Source organism: Anabrus simplex, chromosome 2 (genome assembly GCF_040414725.1).
Source record: "Anabrus simplex isolate iqAnaSimp1 chromosome 2, ASM4041472v1, whole genome shotgun sequence".
NCBI classification, from domain to species: domain Eukaryota; kingdom Metazoa; phylum Arthropoda; class Insecta; order Orthoptera; family Tettigoniidae; genus Anabrus; species Anabrus simplex.
In genome coordinates, this window is record NC_090266.1 from 728573344 (window position 1) to 728594502 (window position 21159).

The following is a 21159-nucleotide window of genomic DNA, read 5'->3' on the forward strand; positions in this document are numbered from 1 at the left end:
AATAGGTGCAATGAGTATGGTATGAAAATTAGCCTCTTGAAGACTGAATTGATGTCAGTAGGTAAGAAATTCAACAGAATTGAATGTCAGATTGGTGATACAAAGCTAGAACAGGTTGATAATTTCAAGTATTTAGGTTGTGTGTTCTCCCAGAATGGTAATATATTAAGTGAGTTTGAATCAAGGTGTTGTAAAGCTAAAGCAGTGAGCTTGCAGTTGCGATCAACAGTATTCTGTAAGAAGGAAGTCAGCTCCCAGACGAAACTATCTTTACATCGGTCTGTTTTCAGACCAACTTTGATTTACGGGAGCGAAAGCTGGGTGGACTCAGGATATCTTATTCATAAGTTAGAAGTAACAGACATGAACGTAGCAAGAATGATTGCTGGTACAAACAGGTGGGAACAATGGCAGGAGGGTACTTGGAGTGAGGAGATAAAGGCTAATTTAGGAATGAACTCGATGGATGAAGCTGTACGCATAAACCGACTTTGGTGGTGGGGTCATGTGAGGCGAACGGAGGAGGATAGGTTACCTAGGAGAATAATGGACTCTGTTATGGAGGGTAAGAGAAGTAGAGGTAGACCAAAATGACAATAGTTAGACTCGGTTTCTAACGATTTAAAGATAAGAGGTATAGAACTAAATGAGGCCACAACACTAGTTGCAAATTGAGGATTGTGGCGACGTTTAGAAAATTCACAGAGACTTGCAGACGAAACGCTGAAAGGCATAACAGTCTATAATGATAATGTATTGAACCCATAATTCTAAGTCAAGGGTTCAGTATGTACCCATTGGAACCTGAATAATTTTTCCACTTGCAGGCACAGAAAATTCTATTTATTTTTGAGAATTATGCAATAACATGATTTATTGATAATTATTACAAAACTTACTTTTTATAAAGCTGCTTTAATCACAGATCGATGTCTAAATGTTCAGTAACTGCTTTTCAGTCTTCAGTAGTGAATCGTGTGATATTTTTTTAAAACAACTCTCCAAATGAAGTGGCACTCCACATTTTCACATAGCCACCAGACTTCTGACCTTAATCAATGGACTCTCATTTAAAAACGCCTGCATGTCACACTGACTCAGATTTAAATCCCAGTGGAGAAGCTGTTTGTGAAGGACAATGGAAAGTATTGTGAAAAGAGAACTGTACAAGTTATTAACCTGAAATTTTGTCATTAGGTGCATGAGTACATGTACTCACCTAAAATGATGGTCTTGTGTGATAGATTTCAAAGCAATCAGGGAGATGTAGTGGAATTTCACATTTATTGCATTGCCGCATTGTCTCAGTTCTTTTCTTCTGCTTTGGGCACACAAAACATCGCTTAGAGGGATTGTTCTTCTTTTCAGTACTACATATGTGCATGGGAAAATGAGCCCAGTTTCTAGCTTGTGGTGTAAGAGGGGTCGCACTAGGTGAAGGTCGTCCCCTGACCTTGTAATCAGGCAGCTGAATGGTCGCAAGTTACTGTGTCGCTACGGCCACATGGAAGTCTGTGCAGTACGTTTTCCTGAGCTCCAGCTGTGAGAAAGTACAGTACGCTACAAAAGAATTGAAAAGACAAATGTCCAGAAGATAGAAAAATATTTTTCTGTACCCTTTGCCTATTCGCCGCATGCTGGGGGAAAAGGCAGTGGCCTGGTCTTCATCTCATCTTGGTACTCAGGGGCCAGTTTTTTATTTTATATTTTATTTTATATGTGGCATTCGTCCACACTTTCTCCTGAGTTTTCCCGTTAATGTAATATTTGCTGTTGTGTGTTTTGAAGAAGGGAAATGAACATCTTTGTTATTCTTCCACTTGAGGCACAAAATGTTTTTGGACGACCACATTTGATATTCACCTCTTTATAGTACTTTAGATAAATATCTGGTGGTATGTTTTTTGGTGTGGCAGTTCCTACAATATTTATTTGTTTTTCATTAACCCTTGTCCAAAGGTCTGGAGACATGTACCAGTCGTCAAGGTCCACACATTCTTATAACATTAGTGCTCGCGGGTAAGGAAGGGTGAATCCTATTATTTCCCGTATATATACGAAAGGCGTTGCAGTAGCCTGTATTTGCTATGTAAATTTTATATATCTTTGTGCCAAATTTGGCCCTCTTACTACAATTACATTGCACATAGGGCAGCCTACCACGAAATTTCATAAGGAATTCGTCTGAGGCATTGTTTTCTGACAGTTCAAACAACAAAGATAATGTGTCTGAGAATTGTGAAATTATGGGCCTAATTTTCCTCAGTTTGTCACTAGCATCACCTGAAACGTCATCAGAGAAGTGTAGGAAAAGAGAAATAAGGAGAAGTCTTTCCCTGCTCATTGTTTCTGAAAATATAGGAGTTTCAATAGACCTATCTTTACTCCAGTATAACTGGATATGAGGTTTCTGAACCTGGGATATCAGGATACACAAAGCAAAGTACGCCTTTATTTCGTCCTCTGTTGTGTTAAACCATTTCTCGTCATCTTTTCACTTTTTCCTCTTCTCATCTGTAAGTTGCTTCTGAGCATAATTATTTGTGTCTGTAGCAATTACAGGAAATAATGGGTCCATATAGTCTAAAAAGACGGAGAGCTTTCATGGAACTGTGGCAGCATATTTCTGAAATAAAAACTCGGATACACCGCTGTGTGCAGTGAAGGGGTGAATGACAGGATTTATCCACACCCAGTCATCCTGTTTTGCACGTTTTAGTTGTGGAGGCCTGGCACGAAGGTTTTGCTCATCATGACTCTCTGAGTCACTAGTGATATATACATTTCCTGACTAATTCACACTATTTACACTCAGCACTTCCTCACACAAATTACGTCTTGTAATTCCTGAAGATCTTCACTTAAACTATCGTTGGAATCACTATCTGAAACATTTAATTAACTCCACTAAACCTTTGTGTTCAGAAACGTGCATGCTGCTAGTTGCTATATTGACTACTGGCTTGAAAGGAATTTGAAATATTTCCAGAGTCACTCCATACACGTAGGGTGCAGGTCAGACAAGAGGAAACTTCGACATACCCTCACCTTAACCTTCTAGTATACGAAAATGCAAGAGCCATCTGTTACGAACTGAGTGGACTTAGAAAGATATCTGACCATTGGCAATGCGCGGGCCCAGCTCATCATCCGAGTTGTAGGCCATGTGCTCGCAAGCGCGTGTGCCTCGTCATCCAAGTTCATTGGGTTAATTTATGAGCCTTGCGCACTTGGCATGGCCTGGAAGAATGATTTTTTTTTCCTTTCATTGGAGGGATAGGAATGGAAAATGGCAATTACCCTGCAAACGTAGTATGGTACTCTGTATAATGCAGCCGCCTGCCAGTAATCTTCATGAACACAACATACGAATTGAAAATAGCCATATCCAAATGATACAGCATTATATTTCTGTAGCCCTTGATAGTACATTGCATTACAGGGAAACATGCAAGGGCTTGGTCTTGACAATCTACAGCATTCATTTTGCTGTTGTATCTTCCAATACCCTTTGGTTTTTTCACTTCTTCTTGTCCCACATGTTGTTTTCTGTGAACTTTCACTACTTCAAATTCCAAGTCTTCATCAACAGTTGAAAGCAGATTACCATTTTTTTCTGTCTTTCCACTTTATGGCAAGAATATCATTAGCTGTCATTTTGATAGCCTCACCTTCAGTTTTACTGTTACAGCGCACAGTCCCTACATTATGAATTCCATTCTCCAACAATTTATGAAAAAGTTCTGGAGAAACATACCAGTTATCAAGATATATGATATTGATATGCCTTTGCTGGCGAGATGTAGTGTTTACAGTGCACTACATCTTCTGGTATGGGCTGTATCACATTTGTTACTTTCATTGACCTGTCTGTCTCATCCTTGGCTTTGACAATATGAAAGTGACTGAGGTGTGAGTGATGCTAGTAATACCATTGCTTATGCAGCCAGCCCCTGTTATGAATGGTGTGAAAATATCGCTCATAGGGTCGGTTGGTGCATGCATTTCAGTGGGCTTGGCAGACTGATATGTAATAGCAGCGGCTGGCTCGGTGAGGAAAGCAATGGAAAACTACCTCGCTCCTCATTTCCCTAGTACTCCTCTTAAGTGATGCCTAGTCTATTTATGACAGCTGTTGGCGGAGCTGCAGAGGATCAAACCAGCCTTCGGGCTGAATACCCAACAACGTGATATTGATTCACGTTTGCTTCTAAGATCTAACACTAATGCTTCTGATGCTGGAATATCAATCACCTGCTTGTCCTGTCCAGTATACATTTTGAACAGAGAGCAGTACCCAAATACACTTCAACCGAGTTCATAAATTTTAAATCCAAACCTTGCTCTTTTGGAAGGATTCTATTACACAAATGGGAGCCTGCCTCAAAATTTTATGAGAGACTTATCATTGCCTATCTCTATCCTGAAACTTTCTTTGCAAATAAGAAATAACTGGTGATTTTTCTTAGGCGGTCATTAGGATCTGTAAAATTGATGCCTGAGGCGTGCAGAAACCATGAAATTTGACAGAATCGCTCTAATGTCTTAGTTTCAGAAAATATTTTAGTTTTTTATAACCTTCCTGTTAGACCAGTACAACTTGAGGTTTGGTTTTCTTACTTGACTCATGAGAATCACATGCTAAAATTATGTCTTTATCTCATCAGCCTTGAAAGGATACCATTTGTCACATTTTAGTCTATTTCTTGTCCAATTATTTATCTGGAAATCGGCATAGTCATTGCAAGGATTTGTCCCCAGTGTTCTAGAAACTACTGCATTGAGACCAGAAACACCAGTGAATGCAATTGTCCTCGGTGTATTTTGAATGCTTAACCAACTCCATGCTGAAGATCCAACTTCTAAAGCATCCTCTTCATCATGGCCTTCATTTACATCGTTCATACTGCTGTCAGTGAAACCATTTTCACTAAAACTATCAATATCACTATTATCATCTTTATAAGAATGATCACTGTCTCCTGACGAAAAATCGTCATCACTTTCTAGCCACTCTATGGTATCTTCGTCACCATCAGCCATGTTTGTTTACGACATGCGTGCAAATCGTATTTTGGCTTTTTTTGTAGTATTCTGTGAACTTGGTAGGGAGCATTTTATTTAGAAGATTCCCTAAACTTAACGATTAACCTGTGTGTGCCGCAAGACCCATCACTTGCCAATAAACTGAATTACAGTAAAACTGCGTTTATCCAGACTAATTGGGGCTGAGAGTTGTCCTGATTAGCAGAAATTGGGATCAACTGAAATGAAAAGAAACAATGGCATTTTCTTGGAAAAGGAATGGTTTAATAACATAATGAAGTACAGTACCTTGTGTTGATGAAACAAGAAAGATAGAGACATGATATGGGGTTTTGGGCTTATGCCGTGCCAAGGAAACAAGGTGAAACTCTTTAGGTTTCGCAGAGAACTTTGCTCCGCATCTTCAGAAGAAAATCTTGAATGTTCTCGAAGTCTCCTATAATAATAATAATAATAATAATAATAATAATAATAATAATAATGATTTGAATTTAACAATATTTGTATGTTCATCTCCAGTTGGTTCATCCAAAGTTATATGTTTACGTCATATTGGAGCTTTATGTTGTCGTCAGCATACAGTGAGCCATCTGGTGACGAACGAGCATACCACTACAACTTTCGTTCTGGTGGTGGTCGCATTTGTTTCATGTGACAGGTTTTAAATATCTATGCAAATGACTGTAATTCACATTTTTTCTTCTGTAAGTCTGAAACAGTTTGTTTGGCAATCCCAAATTCCACACATACACTGACAACAGTAGCCCCATTTTCTATACGTTCAATAACTCTCAACTTTTCATGTAAAGAAAGAGCTTTATGCTTACGTTTTCCCGATGTTATTAGTGGCTCGCTGTATGCTGACATTGTACACTAGTCAAGTAACTGAACAATGGAGTTGAAGCCAAATGAACTACGGTAGCAGGTCCTTAGGCGGCAGTGTGGGTGACAGTAAGTCCACAGGGAAACAACGCTCATTAGTGACCCTTGCATTGCAGTGGTAACACAGACAAGTGCATTCTTCCATCTCTTTCTTTCCAAGCTGGTACTACCTACCAATGAACGACCAATAAATGGAGAGAAGGGGACCCATTTTGAGAAATATGCTCTGCGTACAAAATCTTGACTGATTTGGTGTGCGACATCTTTGTGATTTCATTGTACGGTAGCCTACTTTCCAGACATAAGAACTCCATATTGTGTGAAACTAAGACGTTGCTTTGGGGTAATTCATTGTAGAATTGTATGTTTAAAAAAAAAAAAATATTTAGCCTATATATTTACTGGATTTATTTTTTAAGCCTATCCAGATTAAACAATATCCAGATTAAAGGGACCCAGATAAACACAGTTTTACTGTGCTGGCATTTATAAATTAGTACGGAACAGTCCCGTGTGTTGGCTTTCAGCCCAAACTGGTGGCATACAGAGCGGTTCCATAAGTCGTCACCAATGAGTTAGACACACTGCAAATTACAGGCCAAGAGCTATCGTCAGAATGCTTTACGATGTCGGTTGGTTCAGCCGTTCTCTCAAACTCGTGATCACAAAACTCAGCCTAGTGTTTTAGATATATAGATCCTTGATAGTGTGGCTGAAGGTGATCCGTACAAGGGCTGAACATGTACTAATTTACATTAAATAACTACTTATAACTGAATAGTTGACTATAGTATCGAATAAGTAAGCATATGTTGAGCAAAGTATCCTTTGTAAAAAATGTTTGGTGATAAAATTGTAAGTCGATACGGAACAGAAAATGAAATTCATTTGTTGTAATCTTGTATGTTGGTTGAGGGAGATCTGTCTTCGTTCCTGTCCTCCCTTACAAACTTAATTATTTCCCTCTCTTCAGTAATCTTGCTTAATTCCAATCCACACCCACAGTTTATACTGCTGCCTGTCTCAGCCATTCTTTTTATCTTTACTAGGAAATGTAAAATAATATGGAAATATCAACAGGAATAAGATGCCATATTGTGTGAATAGAAGTATATAATATGTCAGAGGTAGGAAATAATGTATACTATATAAAGATTTCACAACAATAACGCAAGCAAGAAACTAACTTATAAAATAGCTTCACTGCAATTATTCTGCTTCGATGTATCCTAATTATTGAACTATCGAAATATGTAGTTACACTAAGTACATATATGTATTGACACCACCACCGCCACCACCACCACCAACACCACTACCACCAAACAGAAAAGGGAAGCACGATACTAACTAATAAACATAGCTACACTGCTATTCTAGACTTATATATATATATTTTTTTTTGCTAGTTGCTTTACGTTGCACCGTCACAGGTAGGTCTTATGGCGACGATGGGACAGGAAAGGCCTAGGAATGGGAGGGAAGCGGCCGTGGCCTTAATTAAGGTACAGCCCCAGCATTTGCCTGATGTGAAAATGGGAAACCACGGAAAACCATCTTCAGGGCTGCCAACAGTGGGGTTCAAACCCACTATCTCCTGGATGTGAGCTCACAGCTGCGTGCTCGTAACCGCACGGCCAATTCGCCCAGTAGACTTCAATTAAACCTATCCTTATTTGAACAGGTTAGCTGAAACAAGAGAATTCTAGTAAGAGCTTAATTCTCAGAGAGATTTATCCCTTACTGTGCCAATATTTTGCAATACTGAAGTAAGCATGATATTTTATAATAAAATAACTATACTACAATAATTATAAACTTTGTTTACACTATCCTAATTACAAGTGGTTAACTGAAACAACAGAAATTGAGTTAAAACTGAATTCTCATTAGAAAGTTCTTTTTTTGTTATTCCCAGAAACTACCGGTATCAGAAATTAAAACTGCCCTTAAATGCTGAAAGATCGAGGGTGCAAAGTATAAATTACACCGGAGACTTGAACTACCTGTTCAGAACTACAATTAAGTTACCAGAATACAGGTATCGGCTTTTTTCTTGTTTTTTTTTCTTGACTATACTATACTCTTTTTTTCTTGACCACAGCCAACAACACAATATTTGAATATGAAGAGGGGCAATATTTTATAACAATGCAGCGACTGTTGAGCATTTCACCAGTGAAATACTGTATATTCTGTTGAATTTCTTTCTTTAAACAAAATTTACAATGGTATCATACTATTTATTTAAAGAAATTATTACATTTATGATAGGTGGAAGTGGTGAATTGCTATTGGAAATACCTTGTCTATTGCCTGTATGAATTTAAAAGTATTTTATTAACAAGCCTGCTGATATTTTAGTAAAAATGTGACTTATTCTTTTCTTTCTCCCAACCCAAAATCGAAACAGAGTAAAACCCAACCTACAACACTTAATTTATGGAACACCAACGGAATTACTCATTGTAAAATTTAAATGAATATCACTAATCTTAATTACTACAAATAAATACTAAGAAGTCAAAGTCACCTCCGTACAGGCCATGAAGGCCCTTGGAGGAGTGGAAGGCAAAGGCTTCCACCATTGTTAACCTCGGCACGTGATGGGGTAGAGTGGTTAGCTCTACGCACGGCCACTTTTGTCCCCAGGAATTAACCTGGTACTCATTTTTGTTGTAGGCTGAGTGAACCTCAGGGCCATATGCACCTCTGGAAATGGAAATCTTGTTTCTTAAATTTTACAACTTTCTGACGGGGATTCAAACCCACGTCCTTCCGGGCGAACCGAGCACGCCTTTACCGCCTCGGCCAGGCAGCCCCTAATAAATACTAAACACAGATATTTATAGGACTAAATGGATCACACACAATATTAACTGTGTTTCAAAAGGTTTAAAAAATAGCAATTTACTTGTGTATAGCAACAGTACCAATTGGATACCTCTTTTATATTATATGCCTTCAAATACAGTCAGTACAAATGATGTGAAAATCATTATTAGAAACACTGCCATTAAGAAAAAGGCAGAATTAACAACTACTGTAATGCACTGCTTGACCATCAAAGATTGCCTTTTTTGTGTGATTCTCTACAGGAATCTCTGCCAAAAGAGAAGTTTTCTTCAGAACCTTGAAGAATACATGATATTTTGTTCATCAACAGGACATGTTGGTGCTTGATTCTTTTAAAAGCTCACCTCACTCAAGAAGTTAAATGGTATCAAAAAGCAAATCGAACTTCATGTAATTCTTGGTGGCTTGACGTCACAACCCCATGTAATTGGATGTTGTTTGAACAAACTAAAAGATCAGCTCTGAAGTAACTGGCTTCTTTGTGAAACTATGCCCTCACTCCGGATGGAAAACTAAAGAAGCACTCTAAGAATTGTCCTGGGGGAATGTTACTGCTCAGAGGAAAATTGTAAAAGGTTATAAGAAGTGCTTACATATGAACTGCCCTGGATGGGTCAAAAGATGACATGTAATGGAAAATGGATTCAGATAACATGAGCGATATCACTAATGAAGATATTGGCAGATGTACCAACTATTATGGATTGTCCGTAATTATTACGGATTTCACTTAATGATTCCGGTACAACGGTCAAAGGGGAAATTATTACGGAAAAGCGACACCACGAAAAAAAATTTTGACAAAAAAAAGTAAAGGCGGAAATATTTTCGATGCTTTGCAGCATTACTCCACAACCCTCCCCGTTTCAATACTTATGAGTTGGCAATGATACTTATTCGATCGTCACTTCATTTTGCTATGCATAAGTGTTGTGAAATTCATTGTGATGAAGGAGCTCTACCCTGCTCTTTTCTCCTATAAAACATTAAGTAATGTTGTATCTGCAGTATTAATTGTACCTGACAGTAATTCTTCCTCAGAAAGACTTTTCAGTGTTGATAGAAATAATCAGACAGAATTATGGCTTATATTAAAGCACATCTACACTGTAATTGCGTATGATTCACAAGACGTAAATGTCAATACAGGAGGAAGGATGTTTCAAGAAAAGTTACAGTGAAAAGCAGCTGCTAAGTGCGAAATAAACTACAAAAATGTTTTATCACTGAACCAGCAGGTGATGTGTAAATTTTATTGTGTTCTATGATATATTTTAGAGTAGATTGCTGTCGGGAAGGGTAAAGTGGGGTGTCAATATCGGGAAGTGAGGAGCATGCGTTGGAATTGACCCACAAATTTTCTGATGGGCAGGGGGTGATAACTGATAACCCACTTCATAGGTTGGCACTTCTGCATTGGGGGTGGTGGTGGTGGTGGTGGTGGTGGTGGTGGTGGTGGTAATTAAACAAATGAGTTTTCCTCACAGTTTGGATCCTATAGCTGTGAGCTTGCTTGCAGGAGACAATGGGTTCTCACTGTTGGCAGCTCTGAAGATGGTTCTTCATGGTTTCCCATTTTTACACCATGCAAATGGTGGGGCCATACCTTAGTTAAGCTATGGCCACTACGTTCCCAGTCCTAGCCCTTTCCCCATCTTGCGTTACTGAAAACCTTAGATGTGTTAGCGTTAAAACCGCTAGCGAAAGGAACTGCTGATTAAGTAGTGGTAGATTATTGTATATTCAGGTAACAAAACATGCAAGAGCTAACGTTACAAATGTTACATTCTTACATTCTTACATTCTTGTGCTGGTGGATATTCATACATAGTTGGCAAATTTTTGGGGTCAAATTATACTAACAATAATAATACTGTACATAAAGAAATATCTCGTTAAGTCTCCACTAAATACAATGAAACCTGTCTAAACTGCCACCTTCACGTAGCGGTCACATCATTTGCTCTGGAACTGATTAATTTTCCTATAAAGCCTGTGTTAATATTCCCCCCTGTAAGCAATCGCTTGACACTGCTGTCAGTGGCCAGACGCATTTCATAAAATATGAAATAGCCGGTCATAACCGCTCCAAATACTTTGTTCATCCCTTAGACAGTCACATAGTATTAGTTGAACTTCTTTGCACATGTTTCCATCTGAAAAGAATACTACTGTAGTTTCTCTTTTCCTTGCTAGGCTGAGTAGCTCAGATGGTAAGAGTGCTGGTCTTCTGACTCTCAAGTTGGGACGTTCGATCCTAGCTCAGTCTGGTGGTATTTGAAGGCCCTCAAATACACCAGGCTTCTGGAGGTAGATTTACCCGCAACAACAAATGGGGGAGTGAGATTGAAAGATGTTTTTTGTTGGAATAATGTTTAAACAGGCTGTGCTAATGTTACTCTAATAGGATCTTTTAAACATAACTGTAATAGAAACAGAGAGTGTTGTACCTTGGAACATTTGTACCTTGGAACAGTTGCATTATCTTTGATGTTAGTAAACATTCTTTGGATCAGTTGAGTTGAGTTCATTACTTTGCCACCCTCGGCAGCACATTTTGTCTGGTGGCATCCATTGTGGTTTCAGTTCCAAGTTATTTAAGTGTAAAGCATTTTGGTATTGAAAGTATTTTTAAAGTGATTTCAAATTGGCATATTAGTAGTTCTCACATGTAAAAGAGATTCCTTCAATATTTACACTAAGTTAGTATGTAAATGGGCTAACTTCTACACAGGTTACATTTTTGTTCTACCTAACCTGTAAAAAGAAATTTGTTTGTTTCTGAAACGGCTACATCATGTACCTTGGACAAGGTACAATAGGTGTTTTAGATGCTATTTTGAAACATTATCTTGTTCTTATTCTGTATTCACCTGAATTAAACTCAGTATTAATAGATCTAGACCCAATAATCTGAAGTTGTCTACTGATCTTGATCTTCTCTTGATTAAAAAGAGAAAACACCTCGTATCACCTCAAATTATCAGACCTTTCCCCACAGCTGAAGAGGGGAAACCAGGGAGCACCAGGGGAAGAATGAAAGGGAAGTCAAAAATCCTAACATCTACTTCTGACAAATATGATCCCCAACCTAACTTGTCCACTAAGAAAGAAAGTAATGAATCTAAAACTTCGACTGCAAATAAAAGGACTGAAAAGAATATTTTCCATTCAGAAGAGGAAGCAGATTACGCAGCTGATCTGCTGGAAGAGCAGCAAGAGGATGACTTTTCATTAAGCCTACACTTTGATCACCCATGTCTTCCAGGAGAATTTGTTCTGATTCAATTTCAAACAAAAAAGTCTCTCGTACATTATGCTGGTAAAAATACATGAATATGAGAAATGTCCTCCCCTGCGAACCATGTGACCTTGCCACGGTGGGGAGGCTTGCGTGTCCCAATGAAGCAGAAAGCCGAGCCGCACGTGCAACCATATCGGATGGTTATCTGTTGACAGTATAGACTAAGGAATGGTTCATCGAAAGGGGGGTAGTAGCCATTCGGTAGTTGCAAGGGCAGCAGTCTAGATGATTGACTGATACGGCCTTGTAATAATACTTAACATGGCTTAGCTGTGTTGATACTGCTACACGGCTGAAAGCAGAAGGAAACTACAGCCGTAACTAACTCCCGAGGACATGCAGCTCTCTCTGTATGAATGATGTACTGGTGATGGCTTCCTCCTGGGTAAAATATTCCGGAGGTAAACTAGTCCCCCATTCAGATCAGGAAGATTGATACTGACATTCTGCGAGTCGGAGCGTGGAATGTTAGAAGTTTGAATCGTTGTGGTAGGTTAAAGAATCTGAAAAGGGAGATGGAAAGACTAAAGTTAGATGTAGTTGGTATAAGTGCAGTAAATTGGCAGGAAGAACAGGATTTTTGGTTAGGCGACTACCGAATTATCAACACAAAATCAAACAGGGGAAATGCAGAAGTTGGTTTAATAATGAATAAGAAAATAGGCCAGTGGGTAAGCTACTACGACCAGCATAATGAAAGAATTATTGTTGTCAAGATAGACACCAAACCAATGCCCACCACAATAGTGCAGGTCTATATGCTTACTAGTTCAGCGGATGATGAGGAAATCGAAAGAATATATGAAGAGATAGGAGATTTAATACAATATGTAAAAGGTGACGAGAATCTAATTGTGATGGGAGACTGGAATGCAGTGGTAGGCCAAGGAAGAGACGGTAATACAGTAGGAGAATTTGGAATGGGACAAAGGAACGAAGAGGAAGTCGGCTGGTGGAATTCTGCACTGATCATAATTTAGTCCTTGCTAATACTTTGTTCAAACACCACAAACGACGGCTGTATACGTGGACGAGACCTGGAGACACTGGAAGGTATCAAATAGATTTAATTATGATTAGGCAGAGATTCAGAAACCAGGTGTTGGATTGCAAAACTTTCCCAGGAGCAGACGTGGACTCTGACCACAACTTGTTGGTCAGGAAATGCCATCTGAAGTTGAAGAATTTGAAGAAAGGAAAGAATGCAAAAAGATGGGAATTAGACAAGTTGAAGGAGAAGAGTGTGAGGGATTGTTTCAAGGAACATGTTGCACAAGGGCTAAATGAAAAGGCTGAAGGAAACACAATAGAGGAAGAGTGGATAGTCATGAAAAATGAAGTCAGTAGGGCTGCTGAAGAAATGATAGGAAGGAAGAAAGGATCAACTAAGAATCAGTGGATAACTCAGGAGATACTAGACCTCATTGATGAACAACAAAAATACAAGAATGCTAGAAATGAAGAGGGCAGAAAAGAATACAGGCGATTAAAGAATCAAGTGGATAGAAAGTGCAAGGTAGCTAAGGAAGAATGGCTGAAGGAGAAGTGCAAGGATGTCGAAGGTTGTATGGTCCTGGGAAAGGTAGATGCTGCATACAGGAAAATCAAGGAAACCGTTGGAGAAAGGAAATCTAGGTGTATGAATATTAAGAGCTCAGATAGAAAGCCACTTCTAGGGAAAGACGACAAAGCAGAAATTTGGCAGGAACATATCCAACAGTTGTATCAAGGTAAAGATGTAGATAATTTGGTTCTGGAACAAGAAGAGGCAGTTGATACTGATGAACTGGGAAACCCAATTTTGAGGTCAGAGTTTGACAGAGCTGTGAGTGACCTAAATAGGATCAAGGCACCTGGAATTGATGACATTCCCTCTGAATTACTGACTGCCTTAGGAGAAACCAGCATGGCAAGGTTATTCCATTTAGTGTGGAAGATGTATGAGACAGGAGAAGTGCCATCCGATTTTCGGCAGAATGTTGTTATACCTATTCCCAAGAAAGCTGGTGCTGACAGGTGTGAAAACTACCGCACCATTAGTTTAGTATCTCATGTCTGTAAAATTTTAACACACATTATGTACAGAAGAATGGAAAAACAAGTTGAAGCTGAGTTCGGAGAAGTTCAATTTGCCTTCAGAAGAAATGTAGGAACACGTGAAGCAATCCTGACTTTACGTCTGATCTTAGAGGATCAAATCAAGAAGGACAAGCCCACGTACATGGCATTCGTAGATCTAGAAAAGGCATTCGATAATGTTGATTGGACCAAGCTATTTAAGATTCTGAAGATGATTGGGACCAGATACCGAGAACGTAGAATTATCTACAATCTGTATAAAAATCAGTCTCCAGTGATAAGAATCGAGGGCTTTGAAAAAGAAGCATCAATCCAGAAAGGAGTGAGGCAAGGCTGAAGTTTGTCCCCCATCCTTTTCTGTTTACATATAACAGGCGGTAAAGGAAATCAAAGAGGAATTTGGAAAGGGATTCACAATCCAAGGAGAGGAAATCAAAACCTTGAGATTTGCCGATGATATTATTTTATCTGAGACTGCAGAAGATCTCGAGAAGCTGCTGAATGGTATGGACAAAGTCTTGGGTAAGGAGTACAAGATGAAAATAAATGAGTCCAAAACAAAAGTAATGGAGTGCAGTCGAATGAAGGCAGGTGATGCATGAAATATTAGATTAGGAAATGAAGTCTTAAAGGAAGTAGATGAATATTGTTACTTCGGTAGTAAAATAACTAACGATGGCAGAATTAAAGGCATAAAATGCAGATTAGCGCAAGCAAGGAAGAGCTTTCTTAAGAAAAGAAAAATGCTCACTTCAAACATTGATATAGGAACTAGAAAGATGTTTTTGAAGACTTTTGTGTGGAGCGTGGCATTGTATGGAAGTGAAGTATGGTCGATAACTAGCTTAGAAAGAAAGAGAATTGTAGCTTTTGAAATGTGGTGTTACAGAAGAATGCTTAAGGTAAGATGGACAGATCGAGTCACGAATGAAGAGATGCTGAATCGAATTGGTGAGAGGAGATTAATTTGGCCAAATTTGATGAGAAGAAGAGATAGAATGATAGGACACATCTTAAGACACCCAGGACTTCTTCAGTTCGTTTTAGAAGGAAGTGTAGGTGGTAAGAACGGTAGGGGTAGACCAAGGTATGAATATGACAAGCAGATTAGAGTAGATGTAGGATCCGATAGTTACGTAGAAATGAAAAGGTTGACGCAGGATAGGGTGGCATGGAGAGCTGCATCAAACCAGTGTATGGACTGTGACTCAAACAACAACATGAGAAATGTTGTTCTGAGTATAAAATTCAGTTTTTAAAGAGACAGGGTAACACTAAAAACTTCATCTTTGACAAGGATACACTATATGATGTTCCCGAGGAAGACGTCATAATGAAATTGCCTCAACCAAATGTCTCTGGTGGCACCCAGCGACAAAAGAAGCAGATGCACTTTGAAATAGATTTCATAACTTCCAGGTATAACGTTCACTGAAACAAATCTGTATTGATTGTGCTGTTACTATAATATTAAGGGAAACTGATAACAAAACTAGTTTATTCTGATTCTTTTTATTAATAGTCATTTTCATCAAATTGTTAAGAGCTATTTTTTAGAGACTTGCAATGAGAGAATACTGTGTCCAGCGACACAACCTGTTTAATATTATGTATACATGTACAAATGAATAACATCATCATTTCTTGTGAAAAATATATTTTTGTGATATTCAGTAATTCTGCCATAACTGTTGAAGTTGTTCCAAGGTACATGACTATGTTGTGCCTTGGAACATGTTGCAGAGTTCAACAAAATATTTTTAAAAAACTTAACTTTGACACTGAGCACAGTGGAAATTGCATTAAAATAGGTGGAGAGACCTATATTAATGAGGAATAATGAGTAGGATTCACGAAAAAAAGTCAATACTGTTTGAAGGTACAACACTCTCCCCTGCAATTTTGCCTGTTGAATATGATTGTCAGGTTGGTCAATTAGAAGTCTTAAATTCATTTTACTGTAAGGATTACCTTTGTTTCCTATTGACAAGATAACTGTTTTATGCTGCAGGTGAAGCTAGCTCTGTGAGTGAAGAAGACAACTCTGAAGATGATTCAGATTCTCGAGATAATGCACAGTATCAATGCCGACACTGCCTTACAAGTAGTGAGTATCTTACTATATACAGTAATAAAATAATTTTTTGTTTATCCAAGATTTGAAAATTTCTTTCTTTCTTTCTTTCTTTCTTTCTTTCTTTCTTTCTTTCTTCAGAATTGTCTAGTTAATTGCAAGGAATCTCCTTCCATATTCTGTCATGCTTATGAACAGGCGAGTAATTGGATATATTTTTCTGTGATACATCCAGTGTTGTTTGAATTTACAAATTATCATTGGTTTCAGAATATCCAAGTATATATAACTTGATTTACATAGCCATTTTTTAAAATCAGTAGCCCACATCTAATGCCACGTCAAGATATTTTTCAATTAATTGTTACATCTTATTCCATTAAATTCTCGTTATACAGTGAAATTGTTTATATTGCATGCTGGAGAAGCAAAATTTCTTTTTTCACAATATGACTTTGTGCTCCTCGGCAATTTACCTATACTTTTTACTAGCTATTGAACCTGTCTTCAAACAGGTCGTCTATATAGGTGGATCAAGTAAATGGAGAAAAACGAAGGCATGGCTGCAGTGAAGATATGAATACGGCAGTCTGGCTGTTCTGCGTCATATCTTGCCGAGTGGCAAGTTCGATCCTGGCTTAGTCCGGTGTTATTTGAAAATGCTCACATATGTCTCCTTTGTGTCGATATATATACTGGCATGGAAAATAACTCCTGCGGGACAAAATTCCAACACCTCGGTGATTCCGAAAACCATACAATTGTAGTTAATGGGATGTTAAACCAATAACAGTATTAGGTATTATTATGTAGTCTTTATCAATAAGACTGGTTATTTATGGAGATATTTGAGAATTCATTTTAGGCCTTCCCCTGAACTACTGTTTCACCCAGGGTGTATAACATTATTTAAGGCCTAGGTTGTAGTGTCCTTTCCCCTGACCATAATTTCCAACTTGCATGCACTTATGTTTAGCCGTTTTCTCATGATGCGCTTACATTTGTTCAGCAGTTGCCTAGTGATGCACGTACGTACATTGGTACTGTAAACTGTAGTGCAGTGACATCCTATTTTATGTAACAATATTAGGTAGGACAGTAAGACAGGGTAAATGACAAGGAAGAGAATAATATGATCACATGTACTTTTACACGTTCCTTCCTTATACACTATGTGATCAAAAGTATCTGGACACCCCCCAAAACATACGTTTATCATCTTAGGTGCATTGTGTTGCCACGTACTGCCAGGTACTCGGTAGTCATTAGACGTCGTGAGAGAGCAGAACGGGGCGCTCCGCGGAACTCGCGGACTTCGAACGTGGTCAGGTGATTGGGTATCACTAGTGTCGGAAGTCTTTACGCGAGATTTCCACACTTCTGAACATCCCTAGGTCCACTGTTTCTGATGTGATAGTGAAGTGGAAACGTGAAGGGACACATACAGCACAAAAGCGTACAGGCCAACCTCGTCTGTTGACTGACAGAGACCGCCGACAGTTAAAGAGGGTCGTCAAGTGTAATAGGCAGGCATCTATCCAGACCATCACACAGGAATTTCAAACTGCATCAGGATTCACTCCAAGTACTATGACAGTTCGGCGGGATGTGAGAAAACTTGGATTTCATGGTCGAGCGGCTGCCCATAAGCCACACATCACGCAGGTCAATGCCAAACGACGCCTCGCTTGGTGTAAGGAGCGTAAACATTGGATGATTGAACAGTGGAAAAACGTTGTGTGGAGTGACAAATCACGGTACACAATGTGGCGATCCGATGGCAGGGTGTGAGTATGGCGAATGCCCTGTGTACGTCATCTGCCAGCGTGTGTAGTGCCAACAGTAAAATTTGGAGGCAGTGGTGTTATGGTGTGGTGCTTTTCATGGAGGGGGCTTGCACCCCTTGTTGTTTTGCGTGCACTATCACAGCACAGGCCTACATTGATGTTTTAAGCACCTCCTTGCTTCCCACTGTTGAAGAGCACTTTGTGGATGATGACTGCTTCTTTCAACGCGATCGAGCACCTGTTCATAATGCACGGCCTGTGGCGGAGTGGTTACATGACAATAACATCCCTGTCATGGACTGGCCTGCACAGAGTCCCGACCTGAATAGTATGGAACACCTTTGGGATGTTTTGGAATGCCGGCTTCGTGCCAGGCCTCACCGACCGACATCGCTACCTCTCCTCAGTGCTATTTAATGTCAAAAACTTCATTTTTTGTCCATATTGAATCCAGATTTATATTGAGTGAGGGGAATTGTTTCCACCTATTCAATAATACAACAGTGTGAAGCCATTAATACATCACATATTTATTAGATTTCAACATAGGGACCGGTTTCGGCAACTATATTTGCCATCATCAGCCAAAGGAAAAATTGTTACAAGGCGTTATACAAAACTATATTAACATAATTTTAAAATATATGTATATACAAATTGAACCATACTCAAACTATTTTGTGTATTAGGTGTACACCATAAAACCTTTTAATTGAAATTACTAGCATATTTCTTATGCGATATATTATAATTTGTACAGAATACATTGTACAGAATTAACAAATTATAATATATCGCATAAGAAATATGCTAGTAATTTCAATAAAAAATGTTTTATGGTGTACACCTAATACACAAAATAGTTTGAGTATGGTTCAATTTGTATATACATATATTTTAAAATTATGTTAATATAGTTTTGTATAACACCTTGTAACAATTTTTCCTTTGGCTGATGATGGCAAATACAGTTGCCGAAACCAGTCCCTGTGTTGAAATCTAATAAATATGTGATGTATTAATGACTTCACACTGTTGTAGTACTGAATAGGTGGAAACAATTACCCTCAGTCCTTAATATAAATCTCCTCAGTGCAGCGCTCCGTGAAGAATAGGCTGCCATTCCCCAAGCAACCTTCCAGCACCTGATTGAACGTATGCCTGCGAGAGTGGAAGCTTGTCATCAGGGCTAAGGGTGGCCAACACCATATTGAATTCCAGCATTACCGATGGAGGGCGCCACGAACTTGTACGTCATGTTCAGCCAGGTGTCCAGATACTCTTGATCACATAGTGTATGTGATTTTCTACCTAATCATCATACCCTTCTTTCCCCTTACCCAGCTCCTGTTGGATCAGGGCATTTATGGCACTTCTCCAACTTCCTCTCTCGTATAATTCCTCTTTCGTAATTTATTCCTAGTCCGGGTTTCTTCTTCTTCTTGCAGTTCTCTTAATCAGTCCACCTTTTACACATTATACAGGGTGGGGCAGAGTGGACTCCCTAGTTTCAATAAATCACTGAAGAGCGTGCACGTAAGCGGAGTGGGAGTAGTAGAATTTGGTGGGGGAAAGACGCCATTTTAGTAGTCACCATGCCGTGGACTGGCGAGCATCGTGGTTTTGTAGTCGAAACGTTTTTAAAAAATAACGATAGTGTGGTGGCGACGCAGAGGGCATTTCGTAGGCGGTTTGGTTTGAATCGTCATGACAGTGTTCCTGATGCTAAAACCATAAGGAAATGGATTACAAGTGTACGGGCGACAGGATCTGCACTTCCTAGAAAACCAGTCGGACAACCAAGAAGTGTGAGGACACCTGAGAACATCATGGCAGTGAGAGTGTCTATTGAACAATCCCCATCGCGCTCTGCGCGGAAACATGCTGCTGCTCTTGGAATATCGCCCAGAACGGTAAGGCGAATTTTACACTGTGATCTTCATTTACACCCCTATAAGATGATAATTGTTCAAGAATTGAGGCCAGAAGACTTTGTTAAATGTACAGATGCTTGCAATGCAATGTTAGCTTCTTTACAACCCGGTGCTATTCTGTGGTCTAGTGATGAGGCCCATTTTCACCTCTCGGGCACAGTAAATAAGCAAAATTCTCGTTACTGGGCAGCTGAAAACCCACACAATCTTCACCAAAGACCTCTTCATTCACCAGAAGTGACTGTGTGGTGTGCTGTGTCCTCCATAGGCATTATTGGCCCCTACTTTTTTGAATCGGAAGATGCAACCGTTACTGTGAACGCTGTGCGCTATTGTGAGATGTTGGAGAACTTTTTCTTCCCCAAAATGGAAGAGTATGGTGAGGAAATTGAAGCCTTTTGGTTTCAACAGGATGGTGCCACGGCTCATACCGCCCGTCGCTCTCGCCAACTTCTGCAAGAACAGTTTCCCGGCCGCGTGATCTCATTACGAGGGGATGTTTCATGGCCCCCTCGATCCCCCGATTTAAGCCCATGCGATTATTTTCTTTGGGGTTACCTCAAATCTGAGGTTTATAAAGTTCGACCAAGGACCGTGGAAGCCCTTAAGGAAGCAATTGCTGATGTCATCGCTGGAATAACGCCAGATATGCTGCGCAGAGTTTTTGAAAACTTTATTGAACTACTGAATATGTGCGTCGCTTGTCAAGGTCGTCACCTGGACTATATCATTTATAGAACCAAATGAAAAAAAATGGCATTGTATGTAGATTTCAGAAATAAAAAGCTTTTGTAATAATCTTGTACGGTTTTTATACAGTTAACCCATCAAATCAGGGAGCCCACTCTGCCCCACCTTGTATTTTAATTCTCACTAATAAATCACATCAATAAAATTGGAAGTACTCAAAGACTGCTTCACAGCTAGTTATAATCATCAATCCATCTTTTGCTTGAGACAGTTGCTTGACATAAATAAAATGACACGTGTACAACCTCATGACACATGCACAACCTCATTAGAATAGGGATGTATAGAACTAGCACCGATAGAGCGCACTGCTGTTATACTGGGTAAGCGCAATGCGCTCTTCATTTGTCTCCTCTGTACACATGCTGCTAAATATCCACGAATTTAAGTTGCTTAAATTGTTATTTTTCGTGACTATGCCGAGCCATTGCAGTGTTCCTCTTTGAA

General features: G+C 39.2%; 1 protein-coding gene across 8 annotated transcripts in view; it reads left to right on the top strand.

Moving 5' to 3' along the window:
* LOC136864408 (atrophin-1) overlaps window positions 1-21159 on the top strand; it is a 755035-nt gene that overhangs the window by 286417 nt on the left and 447459 nt on the right. For all 8 annotated transcript variants that reach the window (XM_068226264.1, XM_068226266.1, XM_068226270.1 and 5 more), the window contains one exon: window positions 16179-16274. In XM_068226264.1, coding sequence (XP_068082365.1) covers window positions 16179-16274 — 96 coding nt within the window. The remainder of the gene's footprint in view (window positions 1-16178; window positions 16275-21159) is intronic.